This window comes from Sceloporus occidentalis, unplaced genomic scaffold (assembly GCF_023333645.1).
Source record: "Sceloporus occidentalis isolate IW3139 unplaced genomic scaffold, rSceOcc1.0.p SCAF_2, whole genome shotgun sequence".
In the NCBI taxonomy this organism is placed as follows: Eukaryota; Metazoa; Chordata; class Lepidosauria; order Squamata; family Phrynosomatidae; genus Sceloporus; species Sceloporus occidentalis.
Window position 1 is genome coordinate 251377971 of NW_028316982.1, and position 24432 is coordinate 251402402.

At 40.0% G+C, this 24432-nt stretch overlaps 1 protein-coding gene across 1 annotated transcript in view; it reads left to right on the forward strand.

Annotated features, from left to right (window-relative positions):
- GUCY1A2 (guanylate cyclase 1 soluble subunit alpha 2) overlaps positions 1–18471 on the forward strand; it is a 263827-nt gene extending 245356 nt beyond the window's left edge. The window contains exon 8 of the mRNA XM_089508245.1: positions 17263–18471. Coding sequence (XP_089364371.1) covers positions 17263–17470 — 208 coding nt within the window. The 3' untranslated portion in view covers positions 17471–18471. The remainder of the gene's footprint in view (positions 1–17262) is intronic.
- The last annotated feature ends 5961 nt before the right edge of the window (positions 18472–24432 follow it).

The following is a 24432-nucleotide window of genomic DNA, read 5'->3' on the forward strand; positions in this document are numbered from 1 at the left end:
TATTGTGCATTTTACAAAAAAGAAAGAAATCAGTTCACTAGAGCAAAATGAAGTGTGCAGGGAAATGATATTGACCCACTGTCAATTATGGTAGCAAATATGAAGTGTGTAGGGAAGTTATATTGACCCATTATTTTTTTTATCTCTAGTGGGGTTAAATAAGAAGGAAAGGGAAAATAATTTCTAGAGACCAGTATCTTTATAGCAAAATATTAACAGTTATCTTGCTTGTTAATTATTTCTTTTTATAAGAAAAATGATTTCCTTTAGGTAACATTATGTTTTCTACAGAAAAAAGTAAATGTCAACCAATTCTGTGTGCCTCCCATTGAAATCTTCAGCCTTTTGTGAATTGTAGCAAGCACAAATGTATTGTCTTTACTTATCTAGGAGAACCGAAGACATGTGTTTGTATTTTTATCTATTGGAATTACAAAGCTCTATAATACAATAGAAAGCAACATTTTCACACGAGCTATTGAAAAATAGGGATGCAAAGAATATTCCACATTGTTCTTCCACTGGTCCAAAAGCTACAGACAGGAGACCCATCTGGAAGAATAATGGATTGGCAAGTCTTTTGTGGGTCTGTGCTGGTATCTGAGTGTTTCCCAATTACCTGTGTCTGATACTATATTATATTATGTGCAAAAAATGCTCTTTGATGCTCAGAAAATGTGAAAAACAACCATGCGCAAATGCACAGAATAAGTCCTGTAAATTTTCAAAGACTTTCTTGGAATAGGAAGAAAATTGTTAAAATTACTCACTGCTTTCTTCGAGAAGAAACAGTGAAGAATTACATCCCTGCATGCTGCTTCCACTGCAGTAAGTCAAGAGTCTACCTGCTGCATTCACAACTATTATTGATTGATTGATTGATTGATTGATTGATTGATTACTCTGCCTTTCTGCTAACATGGGGACCAAGGTGGATTGCCACAAATTAGAGCAGAGCAAAATATAGTTTAAATCCTATTATACAAAAAGATTTTTAATTAAATAATCAATTATATTAAAAGCAAGTGTTGAAACAGTTGGCAACACACTTAAAACATAATAAAAAGATAAAAGCTTTGGATGTTGCATACAGCTTTCTAAATAATTTATTCAGGTTTCTCCTACTGAGTAGAAAAGATAAGAAAGACATTGGTGAAGGCAATAAACGTTCAGATGAGTCAAGTAATATTAAAATCCCATTTGAAAAATGAGAAATTGATGATTAAAGCAGTCTTTCTCAAGCTGTCTGATGGGGTGGACCAGTAGGGTTCCCCCCCCCCCAATGTTCTGGGGATCATTACTATATCCATGTCATACTACTGTTATATTTACTGTAGAATGACAACCAATGGCTTGTAGAGTAGCACTGGTCTACAGATCACCACCTTAAGTTGCACAGCATTGATGTACATCAGAAGGGGATGTTATGGGTCATCTTGAGCTAGGCTTCCCATATCCCGCCTGGGGGCGGGACTTTCCCGATTTGGGGCGGGTCTGCACGGTCCCGCCCCGGTTTGGCCCCGCCCCCCGCGAGTCCTGCAGGCTTGGCTGGGGCTTGGAGGACGGCTGTCTTCCAAGCCCTAGCCATGCCCTGGGGGCTCCTCCGCGATCGCGGAGTCCTCCAGGCTTGGCTGGGGCTTGGAGGACGGCTGAAGCCAAGCCCCAAACCTCTGCCTGGCTGCCTCCGTCTCTGGGGGGGGGGGGGAATCCCGGGGGTGGGGGCAAAACGGCGACGGAGGCAGCCAGGCAGAGGTTTGGGGCTTGGCTTCAGCGAGGCCCCATTCCCTTGCCTGGCTTCCTCCGTTGGCGACGGAGGCAGCCAAGCAGGGGAAAGAGCCTTTCCTCTTTCTCCTCCTCCTCTTCTTCTGCCTCCTTTTCTTCCTCCCCTTCTTCCTCCTCCTCTTCTTCTTCTTTCTCCTCCTCTTCCTCCCCTTCTTCTTCATCTTTTTCCTCCTCTTCTTCTTCTTCCTCCTCTCCTCCTCCTCCTCTTCTTCCTTCCCTTCTTCCTCTTCCTTCTTCCTCCTTTTCCTCCTCTTCTTCATCTTCTTCCTCCTCCTCTTCTTCTCCATCTCTTCTTCTCCTCCTCCTCTTCCTCCCCTTCTTCCTCCCCTTCTTCCTCTTCCTTCTTCCTCCTTTTCCTCCTCTTTTTCATCTTCTTTCTCCTCCTCTTCTTCTCCATCTCTTCTTCTCCTCCTCCTCTTCCTCCCCTTCTTCCTCCTCCTCCTCTTCTTCTTCTCCTCTTCCTCCTCCTCTGCCTTTTCCACTCTTCCTCCTCTTCAATGCCCAAATATGCTGTTCGGAATGGGGGGGGGGGTTAGCCAGAAAGGGAAGTACATTTCTGCCATCTGTCTAGGAACAATGCCAAAATGTCCTCCATTTTGATCATGCCTAAGAAACATGCATTTATATTAACATTTTTTTAAAAAAGCATCAATTTTTTTGCGTGTCCTCCATTTTTTAAAAATGTGTCCTACATTTGAAAATTTTGTCCTACTTTTATCCTACATTTGTCCCAGTTTGGAGGTCCAGAATTATGGCAACCCTATCTTGAGCCAGGATCCATAGAAGTATGCATGATTGCTCTGGGCATCCACTTTGAAAACTTTGCATGACACATTGCTTTAGAAACTGAGGAAGATTTCAAAAGCAGATTGTGATATGGTACAAGTTTTTTGTGAAGGGGAGTCAAAACCTCACAGAGCATGCAAAAATCCCTTGGGCATGCCTATGTTAATTCTTAAGGATACTATTGTTATAGAGTCTCTCATCAACAATAGTCTTCTGGAAGGAAATATTTGTTATAAATGGGAAATCCCCTTTAAACGATGACATTGTTGGAAGGAGACTAGATGATAAGTATGACTGAAGAAAAAAATGACCATCAAAGAGAGGAATAAAAATCTTGTAATCACAGAATTGACTGGAGGAAAGGAGCTTGCTTGAAAGAGAAATGCTAAATAAGAAAAATAAAAAGAATGGATGATAGCATCCAAAACCCACAAAACAGTGATACCTTTATTAGATCAACCAAAATGCACAAAATATATTATGCAAGCTTTCAAAGCTTCACTATCTTCTTAAGAACCATACAGCAGAAAAATAAAATAAAATGACAATGTTCGTAATAGTCTTGCATTTTCTCAAAGTATTGTTGGTGTGTTCTTTGAAAGGATATCTTATGTAAGCAGGTCCCTCCTCTTTCTGGCCATGTGACACTGGGCACAAAGCATTTCAACGTCCAGGAGATAAAAATTTGAGATCTGATTAATCCTTTGTCATTCCACTTTTTCAGCTGCTTTTAAAATGTCCCAGATTTTCTTTCCTCCTCTCTGCTTCCCCCAACTTCAGTTGCTGCAAACTAAGTTCAGTGTGAAAAAGTAGTTTGTACTCAGTTAACTCAGCAGGGGCAAAGGAAAGTGGCAAGGGGTGGTGGGAAGAATCTTGTCCTTCACAGTCAAAAGCAAACTTGTAGCCTCTCTTAGCTTGTAGATTCTTCCTCATTAATAACCTGACATCTTGACCATCCTGCTGTTGCTTGGCCACATGTGTCCTGGTTTTCATCTATGAAATGTTAAGGGCATGGCTATGTACATCAGCAATCTAAATTATATGAACCTTTGAAGTTTTGGGTTTTTTTTACCAAGTTGCATCATGCCTTGTCTGGAAGACCAGTAGTACTAAGGCCTCAAGGGGAGATGTTGGCTGATTTCCTAGCCTAAAAATAAAACAAAACAATGGATGTCATGTTTGTTCTTAAAGAAATGTGCTTAATATTATAGGGCATACAGTTATTAGAGAACCTTTACAGAGGATATATTTAGTCATGAGTTGCTGATCCTAAAATTTAGCTCTCAGTGTTAGTGATAGCTTGGACTGATAATAAGCCCTGGATCTGCCCCTGTCTCAGCCTCCTCCATGTCTTCAGAGTCTGAGTCCTCTGACTGTGCCTCTAAGTCAGGCCCAGGGCTGTCCATGACACCGGTTCTTAGAGCAGATCAAGTCAGAAATCTCCCTGGAAGCCAAGATGACAAAACTTTGTCTGTCTTACTATGCACACATATGAATGCATGACCATCTTGAGGGGGAGAGAAGCAGGCCAGCAACAACAGGGCTCTGCCTGCTAAGAAGACAAACCCTCCTCCCGACCACCATCTTGAGGGGGAGAGAAGAAGGCCAGCAACAACAGGCCTCTGCCTGCTAAGAAGTAAAGCCCTCCTCCCGACCACCATCTTGCTTGTCTTTATTGCATGTTGTTCAATTTTTATTGGTTTTTGTGAGGTTGTTTTTATGATGTGTAAGATTTAAATGATTCTGTGAACCGCTTTGATCACCTCAGAAAAGCTGTATAAAAATAAAGCATATTATTATTATGCTGAAAAAAAACAATAATGTCAGATGGATGGACTCTATTAAAGAGATCACAGGCATGGGTTTGCAGGACTTAAGCAGAGCAATGGAGGACAGGGAGATGTCTCATCCACAGGGTCGCCATGGGTTAAGATAAAGTCAAGGACAGTTAACAACAACAAACAAAAGGTTGGATTTAGAGGAGGTATTTTTTAAAGCAAAAGGCCTAGTCACAACTTCATTGAGGCAGGACAGAACCCTACCTTGCTTAAAGGAGGCATTATATCTAAGACCTCAGATGAACTCTCAGTCAGCACCTCCAACCAGCTAAAGCTGAATTTCATACTCATCTGAGCTTTCTCTTCCACAGAAACATTTTCACTTAAGGAAAAGAAGGTGCCTATTTTATCTATATTTTAACAGAAAAATACAGATGAGGAATACCATAGTTAATATATATGGTAACTGTCCCTTTTGCTTAAAACAGGAGGAGAAGCAAGTCAAAATGGATGTGATTAGTGTCTACATATTTGATAAACACATTTCCAGTTTTTTGGGGTTGTATATCATCATATGAAAGCTATATGATTCATACAAAGCTCACTGAGGGATTAGAGCTGTTGATGCTGAAATGTACGCTTTCTTATAATGTTTTCGGTTGAAGGAATGGATTTTGCTATCCAGCTTGAGGAGTCCTGGCATCTTGCTTGGATTCAGTATAATACTGTGAGACAGGTGCCTGGCAGGGACAGCTGGTTCCAAAACACATAATCCCCAAGCAGAAAGTTGCTTATTTTGCCAGTGCTTCTCTTCTTGATATAGTATGTGCACAATGTTTGCATTAGCTGCTTATACTCTTAGTGTGTTTGTTTGGCCTCAGCATGGATAACACATCGCTCTCTTTTCATACACCCAGGTTTCATTTCTTTCTGGCACTATTCGTATGACTGTTAAAATACATCAAATCTGTCTCTCAGATCAGATTGAGTGCTAGATTTCCATTTCCATTCCTTCTGTTTAAGGTTTTCCTGTAGTCAAATACCAACCAGAATGTATACTGTTTTTAACAAACTGTCATAGACTTGATTTGGGTACCCAATACCAAACATTGGGGTTCTGTAAAATGGCCTTTCAATTTAGAGTCCACTCACAAGAAAGAGGTCACTTGTTTGTGATTCCAAAAGACCTCTGCTTCATAATTGAGATTTGATATGCAGACAGGCATGGTAGACAGTATTAGGCTTTACTGATCACTGATATTTCCTGGCCACTACCAAGACCTAAGTTTCCAGGTTTGTGGTTGAATCCAAGAGGACACTCAAGCTGTGGGCCTTCATCTTCAGCAGGAGTGTAACCCTATGTAGCACTGGTTGAATTTCTATCCCCTGATCTGTCTTTTAACTGATCAGGAGCACCTCTCATGTCTGGTTTAAGTTTCAATTTGTTTGTTTTCATCAGTCCATTTGTGATGACAGGACTGATGATAGCTTCTTTGGACTGAGCTGGAAAAGAGTAATAGACCAGGGTGTCATCTGCAGACTAATGTTACCAGACTCCAAAACTCCAGATTACTCGCCCAGTTATTTCATATATAGTGCGCCCTCCCCTTATGCAGGGATCCGTTTGTGCATAAGGGGAAATCTCTTTGACGTTTTTAATTTGTTGCCTGTTTTATTGAACCCTTTCCTGTATTTTTATAGTTTTTTTGTGGGTTTTTCGGGCTATGTGGCCATGTTCTAGCAGAGTTTCTTCCTGACATTTCGCCAGCATCTGTGGTGGCATCTTCAGAGAAATGCTGGCGAAACATCAGGAAGAAACTCTGTTAGAACATGACCACATAGCCTGAAAAGCCCACAAAAAACTATGGATGCCAGCCATGAAAGCCTTTGACCTTTCCTGTATTGTTATGTATTATTTCTTAGATTGTATGCCATGGGCAGGTTTACTTTTATCTATTTTATTGTTTGTATGTACAGCGCTGTGCAAATCTACAGCACTATATAAATTAAGCATAATAATAATAATAATAATAATAATAATAATAATAATAATAGTACTAGTAGTATTCTGAAGTTCCATAGGAACTAATGTGGCTTGCGTCCATGGCACACAATGGTGTGGCGACGCGCGCACACCATGGTCACATGCCTCATTAGTTCTTCCAGGGCGCGCAATGGGCTCTCCTGGTTTGGCTTTCAGGATATGCTGAAAGCTGCGTATGGCACACCCGCATAAAACGCAGGTGCGCTATTAAATAGCTTGAGGGGCAGAACTGAGCCATTGGCCTAGAAGGTGAACAGGAATCTCCCAGTACCACTTCTGTAGTGCTCTTACAGGAGCAACTAAAGCCAAGGTAAAATAATACCCCCAAATTGCATCTGAGATAGACAGCTCAGAAGTGTACCATGGTTGAAGGTATCAGAAGTCCCAGAAGGTTCAGCAGAACCAAAAGGGACACTGTTGTCATATTGAGTTCCTGGTGTAGGTCATCCACCAAGGCAACCAAAGCCATCTTTATCCCATAAAGGTAAAGGTTTGCCCTTTGACAAGTTTGTCTGGTTGTGTCCAACCATAGGGCATGATGCTAATCTCCATTACTAAACCAAGGGAACCAGCATTGTCATATGGCCAGCATGACAGCATGGAACTCTGTTACCTTCCCACCAAAGTGGTACCTATTTATCTACTTGCCCTTTTACATGCTTTCAAACTAATAGGTTGGCAGAAGTTGGGACTAGTGACAGGAGCTCACCCTGTCATACGACACTTGGGTCTTGAACTGCCAAGCTACCAACCTTGCAAATGTCAGAATCAGCATCTTAACCATTAAGCCATAACTGTGTCCCACTATCACATAACCAGATCTCTCCCATTACCAGAGAGACTAGATTGCCTGACACCAGATTGAAATGGATCTAGATAATCCATTTTATTTAGAAACTCCTGAAGCTGGGAGGGTATCATACACTCAGTATTTATCCAGTAGCTATGCAATATAGCCAGTAGTTATCCAATATAGTGAGATCCAGGGAGAGCTTTTTCAATAACTGCCTCATTTAAGCATAATGGAACTCTGCCTTGTTGTAGGCATTAACCACTCCCTCTAATCACTCAGCCAGTCTACCTCTGGGGTTTTAGAAAGCCAGTAAGGGCAAGGATCTAGCACACATGTGGCAGTTTTCACCACTCCAAGAATCTTGATCATATCCTTGGGTTTCATAAACTGAAATGTATCCATTGTCACTGGACAAGCAGGAACCAAAATTACATCCACTGGATTATTATTATTGTTATTATTAACCTTTATTTATAAAGCGCTGTAAATTTACACAGCACTGTACATACAGTCTTTTTAATTAGACGGTTCCCTGCCCTCAGGCTTACAATCTAAAAAGACATCACACAAAAGGAGAAGGGAGTAGTGGGGGGAAGGGGATGAGGTCCAGCAGTTCCTCTCTACCTCCAAGGCCTGGACCAAGGCAGGTGGACTGGAGGGAGGGCTTGGCTTCATGGCGGATGGTTAATCTTTGTCCAGGTAGGCAAGCAACAATTAAGCAAGGCCTGGGAATGCTTCTCTGAACAGGATGGTCTTCAACTTTGTTTGTATCAGTGATATCAGTGTATCAGTGATAGAATTTGTCAGAATGGATCTGAATTATTTTTATCTACAAAGTATCAAGACAAGTTGTTCACAGCAGGCTGTAGAGTGATCTGAATTATCCTTTAATGGGCCCTCATGTAGAAGACTGGCCACTCAATATAGCTGGCTGTTTGAAGATACAGTTGAAACAGAAAGGAAATTTGACTTATGCATACCTTCCAGCATTTCACAGATGTAAAGTGGGGTATCTGTGGCTAAGAAACATTAGCTAGAAGAGGTTGCAACAAGTTTGTTTTTACCTGAACCTGCTGAGAAAGGCAAAATCCTCATTTTCCTCTCTTCTCCCCATGCTGAGTTAATTGAGTACAAACTACTTTTGTATATTGAACTCAGTTGCAGGAACTGAAGTAAGCTGAGGGGAAAGGGGTGAAGAGGGAGGAGGATGAATGAAACTGAGACATTTTAAAAGCATTTGAATAGTGGGATGACCGAGTATTAATTAGGACTTTTTCTGCCATATTGAGAAGGTTGGAGAACATCTTATGCCAAACCTATCGTAGGGTTTTCCTGGCAAGATTTATTCAAAGGAGTCTTGCCATTGCGTTCCTCTTAAGCTGATAAAGTATGAAGGTGAACAGGGATTTGAACTCTAGTCTCCCAGAATCCTAGTCCAACACTAAAATAATTATATCACACTGAGTCATGTACTGACTCACCATTCAAAAATCAATTCAAGGGGTCTGCTTTCATTCAGATTAGCAGCCATTTTCTTTGAAGAACAAAAAAAGAATGGATGTTTCACAAGACCTGTGTCAGCAAAATAAGATGCTTGTAGAATTATGAGTCAGAAATACCAGGGTTTATTCTCAATCCACCCATGTTCATTCTTTAGTTGAATTTCTAGTAAGCCTTTTTAAAATCTTCTCTCTTTCTCTCTGAACAAGCTTGGGCCCTCCATTCAGACATGGCTCCCAATTTTCTCTTTTAAGACCCAAGTAGGAAAATGAAGCATTCAGAATCCAGAGTAAAATCTTTTGTGCTTCACGGCATAAGCTTTTCAGCATGCCTTAACCACTTTCCTAGTTTCGTTTTTCACTTTGAGATCATTCAGATGTCATTTTTTTAAGTTCAGCTCTGTGAATAATCTCACGCATTCTGGGTTTATTATTCACACTATGGAACCGCATGTACACACATCTCTAGGGGTTTGGTCACTCATATGTGCCAGCACTCAAAGAAAGATGGAGTCGATGATGCGTATGTATTCAAAACACATTCAAAGCATGAAGAGTTCTATCCTAGTTTATGCCAGGTCTATTCACATTGGTTATTCACACTGCCAAAGATGTGATTCTTTTTTAAAAACTGGTGGTGGTGGGGGGGGGGGGAGGATATCAATTATCCTGGGTCAAGTGGGGGTTTTTGCAGCCCCTACGCCAAACTTAAATGGATGTATTCAAAATGCATGTGAGCAACAAAGATTCAGCCTGAATTATTTTCACCATCTGAATTGGCCCTTTGACATAAAAAGGGAAGGTGCTGGATGCTGAGATGATCAGATTTGAGTAGGCTCCTTTTTAACTGGTGTTGAAGATCATCACCATAATTGGGTTTTAAAGGAAAACCCGTAATGCTGTACTCACAGTGTGCTTTATCTAACATAAATGGCATGATAATATGTTATGCTAGAGAGTGGGGACAATAGTTTTCTATATGGGGAAATCATCTCTGTTGCAAGAGGACTATCTTCTCCCTCTCTCCCTCTCTCTCCATATATATAGGACATAGTGGCTCAGTGGTTAAGACACTGACTCTGACGAATGCAGGATCAGCACTTCAAGACCCAAGTGCCATGTGGCAGAGTGAGCTCCCATCACTAATGCCAGCTCTTGCCAACCTAGCAGTTCAAAAGCATGTAAAAGCTCAAATAGATAAATAGGTACCACTTCAATGGGAATGTAACAGTGTTCTGTGTAATCATGCTGGCCATATGATCACAGAGTTGTCTTTTACAATGCTGGTTCTTCAGCTTAGTAACAGAGATGAGCACTGTCCCCCTACAGTTAGACAACTTTGTCAAAGGGGAAGCTTTACATTTACACACACACACACACACACACAGAGAGAGAGTTATAGGTATAGGTATAGGTATAGCACATGTAGAGAAACAGCATGGTGTAATGGTTTGAGGATTGGACTGTGATTCTGGAAACCAAGGTTCAAATTCTCCCTCAGCCATAGAAACACACTGGATAACATTAGGTAAGTTATATTCTCCCACCTTCAGAAGAAGACAAAGGCAAACCCCTTTTGAGAAATCTGGTGAAATAAACCCTGTGATAGGTTCACCTTAGGGTTGCCCTAAGTCAGAAATGACTTGAAGGCACACAGCAACAACAATACAATCATGACATATATGCATTCTAACTAGGGATGTCTCTCCAGATTGTAGATTGTTGTTTCTTCTCACAATGAGTCTTAATGCTACTTACTGCTGAATCCAGCAAAATTCTTTTTTTACCCCTTTCTGATACACCCACTGACCCTATAGTCAATTAACTGAAACCAGGAATCTTCTTAGTACTTTCCTGAAGGAAAGTATTAGATTGAAAAAAGAGGTTATGGTTAGGGTAATTTCACACATGTTGTACAGGTATCAGAGACATCCAACCCCATTATAGAGAGGACACATTTATGAAGTACAACTTACTTCCACATTTATCCTGTTTCAGCATAACAGTGGTGCCTATATGGCATTTCAGGTATTTTCTAATATCTCAAATGTCACATGGCTTTTGACCATTTTTCAAATACATTTTTAATATTCTTTCTTTCCCCAGTGAGAGGCTTGAATGAAGAGTTGTGTAGACAGAAGCATTCACTTTTGTAAGTCAAAAAAGGCAGCAACAGATGTCAGACTGCTTGCGTGCACTTAGATCAAACTCACAAGAGGGCTAATGTCTTCCATAGAAACATCCAGTTGGAAGATCCATGTCAGTAAGGTGGTGAAATCACTCTGGGTTTTCACTGGAGTTTTAATAAAAGCTATCCAAGATGCTAAAACCTCTTCCCCAAATAGTTTCAGCAGCATGGAACATTCCTTTAAAGCTTGTGCTAAAATCCAGAGTAGATTCACTGCCCCACTGACCATCAACTGCCACTGACTGCAGACCTGCATCCATGTTCATTCATAAGAAATGTGGGAGACTAGAGGACAAAACGCTCTTTCTAGACACATATCTTCTCCACTTGTCCATTTTAAAGAGATGCTTTAACTACTAGGGGGCATTGATCCATCAGTAATGCATAAGGAAAATATTGGATCTGTTCCTTGTAGTCCACAAGGGGAATATTAAACTTTAGCAAAAGTCTATCCTATTTGCTTCTTTAAGAAGCTTGTTGTCTGGGTTTAACCTGGTAACTTTACTTGTAATGGATTGAACAATATCAGTAGCATATGTAGCACTTTAAAGCTCCTTGACTTTCATTGAGAGGGGGCATACCTGGCCATTAATGCTCAGAACAGTTTACATCAGGAGTTAGCAATTGTCAGAACCCAGGGAGTCCCCCCAAGAGATCTTGGAGAATCACATTTTCCTGCTTAATCCCATCACAGACACACAAAAAACAATGTTTACCCCCAAATGCCCCAAACCCCCTTTAGGGGGCATGAGGGGCATATTCCCCATATTTTCAGAGTGAACTGGGCCATTTGGGCACATAAGAGGCCTTTTCATACAACTGAAACTGAGCTATATTCATATGCCTACCAGGTAGCAATGATAGGCTGCTGGCATGAGATGCTAAGCAAACACAACACAACAAATACAATCTTGCCTTTTAAGGAAGCGTTTTGTGGGTCTCTCAGTAGAGGAAATGAGGGGCAGAAAATTCAGTTTTCTCCTCCGCCTTCCAGTTTTATATAGCTCAATCCAAAGTACAGATTTAATTTCTGTTCTAATTAGCATTGTAATAAGTACTTATCACAAAAATTCTAAATGAGCAAAAAATTGAATTGCTTTTGTTATAATTTTGCTGTTTTGTGGGGGGGAAATGCATTTGGGGGCTACCCTTTGCATAGTTTTTAATGGGAAGGCAGAAAATAAATGTTTACACAGATAAATGTCAAATCAAATCCAAATCCATGTTTTACACGAGTCGTATCAATCAAATTGCTAGTTTAATTGAAAGGCCTTTGTTTACCATCAAACCCAAACAAAACAATGGTAACAAAAATCAAAAGCACCATTGTTCATCACTCACAGCTATCTAATAATTTATTTCAGTGTATATCTAAATGAACAGATACATAATTAAAATTCAGTACCAGTGGGAATCACCATCTGTTTTACATCCTTCAGCTTTTATCAACTGATCCATCCTTTTCTCTTTCCCCCCACTCTCTCTCCCTTTTTTCTCTCAGAAAGATTGAAAAAGAGTGAAAAAGAGAAAGAGATGGATCATAGTTAAAAGAAAATATGACACAGTGTTTCTGTAGTATGCCTTAACCACATTAGAGGAAAGATATAATTGTTCCTAAATAATATTCCTTTCAACAATATTATCAATATCTTTACTATGGAACAAAAACTAAATGCACAAAAGCACCTGGTCCTTTCCCCCCAACAGTGGGTGAGTGTTTTGCCAAGCAAATTCCTCAAGATTTCCATAATGCATGTACTTCCATATCTAGTTTGCTTCTTAAAATTTTCTAAAAATTTAGCCAACAGGGAGCATCCTCATGTCTGGCAGGAAATAACAGATTTGTTGCATAGAAGTGCTTTTCACAGGTTGTGATTTACTAAGCCAAATAAAGACCATTCATCATGGTCTACTACAAGATGGGCAACTTGGGGTAGGTGGCAGGAGTGTTGCAGAAGACCAAATGAGGGCATTGCCCTCCCCATTTCCCCCTAAATAAAACTTCTGCTCCCCATGAAATTTTCCTTCAGTCCCAATTTTTTTAGCATTCCAGAAAGACTTCGAAATAGCTTACACTTAATAGTCTCCCTCCCCCCCCCCCTTCTCTGTTCACATTCCCATGTTAACTTTGCTTGCCTCTTTTCTTTGGATGCCTAAAATGTTTCTAAATGCTGACCTGAAGTTGTTGCAATGCCAAAAATTTGGGAACTTTTATTGGGGGTCTAGAATTCTTACTGGAGGGTAACGTATTTATCTCGCGCCCATGAAGTTGTTCATGTAGGGAGGGAGGTTATGACTTATTGAAAAGGTGAATCTCCGTTCCTGGAGACTTCTAAAAGGGACAGTCCACTGGCTGTGCCTTGCAAAATGGAAGTCCATGGAGAATTAAGGAAATCAACATGAGAGCCTTATCCATCCCAAGGGCCACATTTTTCCACTACCATGTGCTTGGCAAGCCCCAATACCTCTCTCACATGAGGCTGCATATTTATCCAGTAAGTTAAATTCAGAAAGAATTAACAATTTCCTGTAAATGAATCTCCAAATTTATGGATAATGAAACTCAAACTGCCAAAAGTCAGAATTAGTAAACTTTGGGGCTGCATCCACACTGCAGAAATAATCCAGGTCGACACCTCTTTAACTGCCATGGCTCAATCCTATGGAATTTTAGGAATTGTAGTTTGTTGTGGCACCAGAGCTCTCAGACAGAGCAGGCTTAATGTCTCACAAAACTTCAGTTACCAGAACTCCATAACATTGAGCCAAGTAGTGTTGAACTGGATTATTTCTGCAGTGTGGATGCAGCCAGAGAGGCAAATATTTATAGCAATAGCAATAGCAAGTACATTTCTGTACCACTTATCAGGGCACTTAAGCACTCCCTAAGTGGTTTACAAAGTGTAAGCTAATTGCCCCCAACAATCTGGGTACTCATTTTAGTGACCTCGGAAGGATGGAAACCTGTGTCGAGCTAGAGCCCTTTCACTGGTATTGAACTCTCAACCTTATGGTTTGTGAGTGAGCGGCTGCAGGCTACAGGCATTTAACCACTGTGCCACCAGGGCTCCTATTTATCTGCGAAAGGGTAATAAAGGGGCTAATGAAGGGACTATGTAAAATTAGGCCTTTTAAGATGCAATTCATAATGGCAGAGGACAACACCAGAAAAAGACATCCTTATTATGATAAAATGTGGCCTGAGCTGGAATAGAAATTCTGCCTTAGAATGACCAAATAATGTGAACATTAAATAACAAATTAAAAATCAGCTGATGATAGCACTATAAAGGAAATGTTAAAACAGTTCTAAGTTCTAAATAATAGCAAATAACAAAATACCCAGCTGGAGCAGAAAACACAAACACATTCAGTGGTCCCTCCATATTTGCTGGGGTTAGGGGTGAAGGACCCATGAGAATGTGGGAAAACCACAAATAAAAAACACTATTCTTTTTACATGAGAGAACATTTCTCTATGAATCTCCAGGTCCTCCAGTGCAACTCTTTGGTCAATATCTGCCAGAGGTTGATCATAGAATCATGCTGGAGGACCTACAAATGACTAGAGAAGTGTTTTCTCTGGGAACTTCAAGGTTCTCAGGCATAACTCTATGATCAACCTCTCACAGAGTTGTGCTAAAGGACCTAGAGATTCCTAGAGAGAACATATTAATCTGAACTGCAAATGACCAAATCTGCAAAAGTCAGAGCCTAAAATGTGGAGAGCCAACTGTACTATATTTCAGTTCCAGATAGGCAGTTCCAGAAATGTATCACCATTACAACTGATGAACTGTGTATGGTATCAAGTTTCTTGTTGTGCAAAGTTGTTATGATACACTATCACTCTCAGACGTTTAGGATAAATTGAAACATGTATGTGTAGAAGTGATGCCTTTTTCCCCTGCATTTTTTTTCAACAAAGAGGTCAGTTGACATCATACTTCCTTGAATTCTGTATGTACTGTGCTGCATTGTATATCTGGATTTGAGATAAAGAGTAATAATTGTCAGTGGACTCCAGATGCTTGCTAAGGAGCAGTCGTGCTCTTCCTTTCCTCCTGAATAGCAATTGCTCTCCCATATCTGCCTCCAAATAACAAATGAAGAAAACTGATGGAAAGAATCTAACTCTGGTGCATTCCAGATGCACAAAAACATGTACTAGGTACATACTAGGGTTAGGAAAGAGCGTCCTTTCTAGTACGTACAAAATGGCAGTGCCCTATACACATGAGCGCCGCCATTTTGACATGCCGGACACTTAGCGTCCGCACGTCCCCCTGCATTTGCAATGTCATGAGTGTGCCATTTGCGCACTCGTGTGTCACAACCACAATGCAAAAAGAAGCTGCTTTTTGCGGCTTCTTTTTCTGCCGCCAGGAAGCCTCCCCGTTTGGAGGTTGAGGCTTCCCAGTGGCAGAAACGGAGGTGGCGGCAGACTGCCCTTTTTGGGCGGTCTGTAAACCGCCTCTGTCACCTAACTCTGTCTTTTCCTATCATTCACATCATTCTCTGTCTGTACCAGTTCAGCTTTATTTTCAGCAACAGTGACCTGGATCATCTTCTGTGCAAATACATGAATATTTCTTCAAAAAATGTTTTATCTGCCTTTCCTTTGTCTGGAACCAGTTGGAAGCCTGACAGAATCCAAAGTATTAAAGGGCATTTCCTGATTGCAAATAAGCCATGGCTGCTGCTTTTCAGAGACCCATTGTTTTCTTGACACTAGGCCAGGCAGACACACTTACATGTGTAATATTTTCATTTCTGCAAGTAGGCCTGCTGGCACCCTTGAGTGTCACATTTGGAAACACAAACGAACACATACGCACCAATTTGCAGCTTTCTGTCAAGGGAAAGGTTACCTAATATATCTCGGCGTGTGCATCATCCAACTGTCCCAGTTTGGCTGGGATGGTCCCGATTAATCCTCTGATTAATCCACTTTTCCAGCTACCTTTAAAATGTTCCAGTTTCTCTCTTCCATTTTTCTCCTTTGCCCCTGGATCTCTTCATTTGTGAAAAACTGAGGCCTGGTACAAACTGCTACTTTGTGGCAGCCTGGGGCTGAAATTAGGGCTCGGGAAAGCGGAGCATCTGCACGCTCTGTGCTCTCTCAGCACCATTTTGGGTGTGTGCACATTCAGACAGCGCATACCAATGACGTGCATTGTGCGCTGCATCCAAATGTGGCAGCACTTAAGAGATGTCACTGCACCACACCAGGGCACTAATGGCGCCTTGGCAGCAGTGAGGAAAAGAGCTGCTTTTCGCAGTTCCTTTTTGAAGCGGATTGTTGCCATGCCTGTGTGGTTGCTGCAGCAACGATCTGGGGCAGAAAAGGGCAGCGTCTCGCCGTCCCTTCCTGCCCATCTGCGCTGGGCCTGAGTTCAGTGTGCAAAGGGGTGCTGGCCATGTGCCGTAATAAATTCATTCATTCAATGTGCAAAGGTAGCTTACATTCAATTAGTTATGCACAGGGAGAGGAGTGGATGGAGCCATGCCCTTCCCAGTAGGCTCAGGCAAAAGCAAACTGCTGCAGGCTGTCTTAGATTGTAATGTGGAAATGAGTCCTGTTGAATTCAGCAAGACATGACTTGCAGTCCAATAACAGTAAGCAGTAGACCTACATAAGATTGCAGTTTTAAATAGATGTTAAAAGTTTATCTTCTGAAATCTTCCTAGAGTAGCTTTGTTAATCTGTTGCAGGGGAGAAAACAGGCATGTGACAATCTAATTTGGTTGCTCTCTGCTAGTTTATATGAAAATTTCATTTTGATAGCAAGCTTATCCCTCCCTCATACCTCTTAAACACTTTATTTGACCTTAGCTAGGCCTTAAAACATACCCTTCAACTAACGTGGTTTGGCAGGGACAGTCCATCATCCCACTTTTTAGCTGATTTTAAAATATTGCTGTTTCTTTCTCCTGATCCCACTTTCCTGTTTTATCAGCAGTTTTCTTTTTGGTGCAAACTAAGTTCAAAATGCAAAAGTAGTTTGCACTCAATTGACCCAGCAGTGGGGAGAAGAGGGATGAAGGTGGAATCTTGTCTTTCCCAGTAGACTCGAGCAAAAGCAAACTGCTGCAGCCTCTCTGAGCTTCCTCACTAATCATTTTCCCCATATTAACCATGCTCTGATGTTGCCACTAGTGTCCCAGTTCTCATTTGAGAAATGTTGGAAAGTATGTAACCAGTGTGTTTGAGAGGCAATTCACAAATATTTTAAATAAAGAAACTTTATGCTGTGGGTGAGTGCTAATAATGTTTGCTCATCAGTCATCTCCTTAAAGGTTATAAGAATGGTCTGCTTCACTATCTGAGAGCCATAATTCAAAGGTGACCTTGTCTTAATCTTTTTCCCTACTCTCCATCCTATTCCTAGGCTTCTGAAAAAGGAAGAAAATTTTATCTTCATTCCTCGATCCCGTGAAGAGCTTCCAGACAACTTTCCAAAGGAAATCCCTGGGATTTGTTATTTCCTGGAGGTCAGAACTGGTCAGAAGCAGCCAAAGTCCTCTGTCACATCTACCAGAGTGAGAAAGATTTCCTACAACATTGGCACCATGTTCCTCCGGGAAACCAGCCTATGAGGCCCACTGCAGATCAAAGACTCATCAAAAAAGCACAAGCCCAGAACTGGGTCATGACAGGAGAGAGGAGATTCTTTCTGTTTCACTGCATTGTTCCAAGCAAGCAGTAAAAGCTCCGTGAAATGTCAGGCAATAATTCTTTTTAAAGGTGGGTGACTTCTGTCAGTAAACAAACTGGAAAGGGGCAAGGGAGGGAGCAGGGATGTTTAATACATACACAAACACACACACACATGCACAGACACACAAATCTGATTAAACAAAAACACTGCTGTGATGTCAGATCTTCTCTTCCTCATAAGGGTCAATGTGGGGGTAAAAAAGGAATCCAAATTGATTTGCTGTTGAGCTGAAAGGAAGACATGTTCCACTAAGCTGGGGTGTCCACTTGTGGCAAGCTAGATGTTGCTGGGCTATGGCTCCCATCATCCGTCAGCCACTATAGCCAAGACTGATGGGGTTTGTAATCCAACAACATTGGGGATTCTTGACCATTCATTCAGAGGGGCATTTTTCTGATGGCACTGCTTCCATCAGTCCAAAGACCGAGTGAGTCTTTTCCTCTCCTAGGATCACATTGTCCCTCAAGATCTGTTTCAGAGGTCTGGGAAAGTTGCAAAGCAGGTTTTTAAGCCTATGAGAAATGGAGGGGTGCATCATTCTTGCATTTTGCCAATATCAGTATATTGGATTTTGGCCTTGGCATCCTTTGCAAAATCCATTGAACTATATGATGAGTAGGATTGCTTCATTCTGTTGGGAAATGAGAGAAAGGTTGCTTTTTAAAGGCTTCGCTTCCCAGCTACTGCTTTAAACATTCTCTATTCATGACAGCCAAATCAGAGAAGGCTCCTTTCACGTGCACTTGTGAAATGCTTGTAAAAGATACAGTCACAGGACATGGTGGATAATACTATAAAGTTTGCACCAGCTATACAGATAGTTCAGATAAGAATGCAGTCCTGTATATACAAGTGTTATTTGCTAATGGTTGGAATGCTTCTGAGTTGCTTTTTAAAATTACAAAAAAAACCCCACTTCATACAAATACTGTAGAGATCATTTATAACCTTCCTGGCAGAAGGAAATATAATTCCATATATAATATTGTAGGAATTTTACCTATTTTTTATACATTTCACTTCTGGACAATATTCCATATGCTATAACAAATGTGAGGCTAGCCTGCTACTGTATATTTATGGTCATCTATTCAATTTTCAAAGATTATTATTATTATTATTATTATTATTATTATTAGTATTATGATGAGTATTATTATTACTATTCAGGCAAGGAAAGCTATTTTATTGGGGTTCTGCAAGAACACCTCTTTGTTTTTGTTTTTCCCCTTTGGAGAGATATTTATGTCTTGCATTTCTAAATTAATATGCTGTATCTGTCCTGCTGCTGGTGTAGTAACATCGGAACAAAGCAAGCAAAGCTGTGATCACCATGTTCCTTTTCTGGTATGTTGTTGAAAGTGAAAAGTGCTGAACTGCTGGAATTCAGGTTTGACCCAAAGTTCTCTGCCACCCTTGATAGAACTCAAGCCATCTTCTCTCTTAATGTTGCTATATCAGGAGCATGTATGTTTATGAACTACTGGGTCTTCATTCACAAAGAGACATTACCTGAAAGCAGATGGCTCAATGTCACAACCTCATAGCCCTTTCAGTACATCCCAGGCTGTCATGTGTCATCACAAGCATAAGACCACCCTCTTCTATGTGTCAGTATCTTCTAAGTTTAATTGATTTTCTACTGATGTTTAATAAATGGATTAGAATATCCAGTGGTTAAATTGGTGGGTTTAGAAAGGCTCAGAAAGGAGAGGAGAAAAATAATACCCATATCATGTTAATATTCATCATTACTTCACACTTTCCAGGCTTAAATACAATGTTTTAGAAGTAGCCCATAAAAACAAATTTTACTCTTGAAACTTCAACATTCCAGTGTTATATGCCAGAGAAGTAGGTAGATTTCAAATCTTGGCAGAGTTTTGTTGCATCTCTGGAAAGTACAGCTTCCATGCCCACATTAAGGATACAATCCTTTGCATGTCTCCCCTGATGTAAGTCATCTTATGTTCAGTGGAGCTTGACTCCTAGTTTGTGTGTGTAGCTTTTCAGCCTAAATTTTCTTGAGGCTATACCTTCCTAGCTGCAGACTAAGAAGATAACTATGGCCCCATACAGACAGGGCAAAATAAAGCTGCTTCGGGTCACTTTGGAGGTATGCTGTTTAAATGATTCATGCGTACTAAGAGTCCGGAAGCCATGCCAAAGTCACACTCCAGTCCTAAGGACTGGAGCGCAGCTCTGGTGAAGCTTCTGCACTCGTAATATGTATGCATCATTTAAACATCATACCTCCAAAGGGACTCAAAGCAGCTTTATTTTGGCCTGTCTGTATGGGGCCAAAGGTGGAATAGTACCATCACTACTGACAGGACTACTCCAGAGTAAACATTTTGAGAACTGATATTGAATAATTGCTTTGATCAGCAGGAAAACTTTACTTGGATATTGTAATTTCATGTCATATTTGCAGAAATAATTCAATGAAAGTTTTTTATTTTAACATTGTATATTTCATTTGGATAAACTAGACAGCAGAGCACTTTGAATCATTTTACAAAATACACCTATTTCTTTCTAGTAACATATGGCATTTATATGACATACTGATCCAAATGACATTATACAGTGAAGAACAAAAGGCAGTAGATGTTATGCTCTATGGTTATTCAAAACCCGTGACTGGCAGAGTCAGAAAGTTGCAACATAAAAAAAAAAAATCAGAGGAATTACCTTGTTAATCTGATGCAGAACAGAACAATATGGTATAGATTTCTATGGAGCAAAGCTCATCAAATGTAGAGCTTTCAAAAGTTACTTTTTTGATGAAGCACCCACAATCAACCAAGAAAATAACCTCTCCAAACTCTGATCAGATATTTGAAGTATTATCTACAATTGATATTGAAATAAAGAGAAAGAGAATTTCAGTTGACATATTTGTTATCATTTACTTATTATTTTATTTTTTAATATTTGTGAACCACAGGGAGGGAATTTACTAGCTGCATGGTAGCTAAACACTTTAAAGTGTTAAATAAATAAATAATGACATGTCTATACAAGAATCTTTTTTAAAAAACTAAAGGTGGAGATATAATTGTGGGAGGTGGAAACTTTGTATACCTGCTTGAGATGATTGGCAGAAAAGGTGAAGAATTAAGTTATCACCCTCCCATTTTTTTTCTATGGTTTTTCATGCTGTTTTATGTGATGTTAAAAAGTCAAAGAGGTTGTGCTAGGTTTGTGTGATTTCTATGCTGAAGGAAAATGTATATAAGGTGAAAATTCTCTTTTTATGCATCAGCGTTCTATTTGGGCATTGCATAGATTCTGTATCAGGCTTTTATTTCATGCCCTCCTTTTAAATATCCTGTTTTCTTCTACATCCCCAAACTGGCTGAGATTCTCCATCACTTTAGCATAGCGTAAACATCCACTGACAGAGTTACATTATGCAAACCCTATACTGATACCCAGATAGTGCAACATACATACATCAATTATCAGTTTGCATGGCTGGCACCCCATTGCACCATTCCACCGTGCAATCTGTAAAGGCAGTGCAGTGTGATTTCACATGCTACTCTGTGTACTTTAATCCTCTACCATATGCGCAACATCCCACATGCTCAATTCAACTTATGCCACCATTAGCTGGTTACGATTATTGCGTTCTGTCCAAAAAATTCCTTCGCCTGCATAGTGTACTTATGCCTGCATACGTCACTAACAGGACACCAGCCGTTGTAGCCGCACATACAGAGAGACAGAGACAGAGACAGCATAATGCTTCATTCATTAAACAAAAGCTGATGCAACATTAAATCTTGTTAATGTGTTGCAAAATGCTTCTTGGCTAGTTTGTGTGGTGTAATACTGAACAGTTCTAATGGATCCTTGATTATTTATGTCTAGATTGATCCCTGACGCCTGAAGGTGAAGTTTAGAAGCATATTGTATCTCCCTGTATTGTACCCCTGGGGTTTTCTTGACAGCTAAGAGATAGCTGGCAAATCACTTCTGCAGTGGTACCTACAGCTGAATACTAATCTGCAGCTGAACACTCCCCCATTGTCTTACAGATAAGCACTCAGGTTCATATTTGTACAGATGTTCCACTATTAAAAGGGTAAAAGGGAGTTTAAGTTTAAGCTGAAATCAAAGGTGGGAGGTGTGGTGTCCTCCTCTTGAAAAAGCGTGGTGATTCTAAGTCATACAAAGCAATCTTCTCAAATGGGAAGATGCAGATAAGTGGCAGAAGCAGTATCTTCTCCTAGCTTCTCTTCTTATTTGTATTGGTCCAAGTCACATATAGCTTTGATTCTTCCAGAAGTTGGAGTACCAAGTTATTCTCAGCTTGTGTCCATAAATATTAGCATTGTCGGAGAACACTGAGTTTAATAAAGATGATGCACTCTTGATAGTTTTTAAATTACATTTAAAGGGGACAGCTCTGTTACCCTGTTTCTGTATAAACAGGTGGGGGAGAAAAGGGGGGCAGGTTGTGGCATCTTTAAGACTAACAGGTTTGTTTGAATGCAAAGTTTCATGGATTACAATCCAAAAAATATATACATTTGAGAAAATGGATAATAATGCATGATTAGTACATGCTAATAAGAGCCAGCGTGGGGTAAAGGTTTGAGGTTTTTTCTATGACTCAAGAGATCAGGGTTTGAATCCCTACTCAGCCATGGAAACCTGCTGGGTGACTTTAGGCATGTCACACTCTCTCAGCTTCAGAGGGAGGCAATGGCAACCCCCCCCAACAAATCTTTTTGAGTAAACCCTCTGATAGGCTTGTTTTAGGGCCACTATAAGTCACCATAAGTCAGAAACAACTTGAAAGAACACAGCAATAACAAGCTCATAGTAATAATAAAATGGTTATACTTAAAGATGTCCTGATATTCCCTTTTTATCTACTTTTATTTATTGTTACAATATAGCTTTCTATTTAAAATGAATGTGTTTGAAAGAGTTGGAGAATTACTTTGGCATTATCATTATGTCCACTTTTAATAGGATAAATAAGGTTACTTCAGAAACTAATCTGATGGATACCAGAGAAAAGGCTGTTTCATATCAGACTCGGAGATTAGAAAAAAACAATTTTTTTTGACTATAACTCTCAGGAGTACCTTTGCCAAACTCTGGCCAAACTTTTTGGAGGGCTCAGCTCTTGGTCAAATTTCTCCTGATTCCACACAAACTGAAGGACATTCATTTTGCCAATGTAAAAGCTGCCATCAGTGTCATCATGTATTGTACAGGACCATTTTTCTAAAATAGCTTAATTTATGCAGTGGGTCTAGTGACATTATTTAAAATTTGCAGTTATAAATAATCACCCATTTAAGATTGTAAAAAATCCAGTTATATAGTCATGGACATTCATAGGTGTCATCTTTGCTTTAAATTTTGAAATTTCAAGCAAAGTATGAAAAACTTAAGGCTATAATTATTCTATACATTATGACTGTCCAGTGAATTCCCAAGTCAAGCTCCATCTTTAAAAAAATGAACAACAGCACCTGTAACATAGCAGATCGTTGTGTGTAATGCTGACTTTTTCAGCCATATGTAAATGAACAACATACACGCACACACACACGCACACACACACAAACACACACATATAGTGGTTTTTTGGGGCCATGTTCTAGAAGAGTTTATTCCTGATGTTTCACCAGGAAACATCAGGAATAAACTCTTCTAGAACATGGTCATATAGCCCAAAAAACCCACAAAAAACTATGGATGCTGGCCACGAAAGCCTTCGACTTCACATTGAACAACATATAGTTATTGTTTCTGTCGGACATCTTACACTACATTTGAATCTGTAAATCACATTTGTCATGGGAATAGCTTTGCAACAGAACAACTTCCCTTAGATTTTAACTTTTCGAATTCATTTTTAATATGTGGCTTCTGGCCTCCTTACATACATACAGATACACTCCCAACCAGGAAAATTACCATAATTTTGAAAAGGACAATAAGAGCAAAATCTACCAAGCAATACTACTCTGCAGCCTCCATTCATAGCCATCTGATCTGCAGAGACCTTCAGCTCAAACCCACTTAGAATTAAGGGTCGGGATGTTGCATGGCAACCTTGCTTGGTGAATTGTTCCCATTGTTTCCAGACAGGTAGAGTGAATAGGAATACTAATTAATTTGAACAATAGTGTCCATAAGGTAAGAGCCATGGTCCAGAATAGAACTGCAAAACCACCATTTAGGTGTCTTTTCAAGCCCCTAATTTCTAGTAAGAAATGAATTCATAATCACCGAGATCACTGAAAAAACCTAAACAATTCATGTTAGCATTTCCATGGAGATAATGATTGTGTTTGCAAATAAATCAGTTTATTCTCAAAAGATAGCATAGCTTCCCACAGAGTCTTCAGACAGCATGGGTTTTTAAAAAGCCTGTTTGGAGGTGATATATCCCAAACATCTGTCTTGAGTGCAAAATACTGTGTTGTGTGTTTCCATATTATGACAGCTAAGGTTCCACAGAGGCATATTTTTGCAGCTTATTGTGTGTGGCAAGTGTATTGCTAGGATTCTGTTTTTTAGACTGCCATAATTCCCAGTTTATTTCATCTCTCAAGGATAAAATCATGGAACTGTTCCCATCCCATCAAGGATGAATGTGTCTGTTTTTGTAGGGCTATTGCTGGGAATGCGTTTGGATCAACTACCTATCCTTTAGAGCATTTGAAGTTAGCTTAGGCATCTGGTGTATTGTTGAACTATGGTTAGTTGTTGAATGTGAGCAGACAGTGCTTTGTAAAATACTGGAAAATGGAAGACATTTTTTTTAAAAAATGTAAATAAGTGGAAGTTAATATTTTTTTAAAAAAA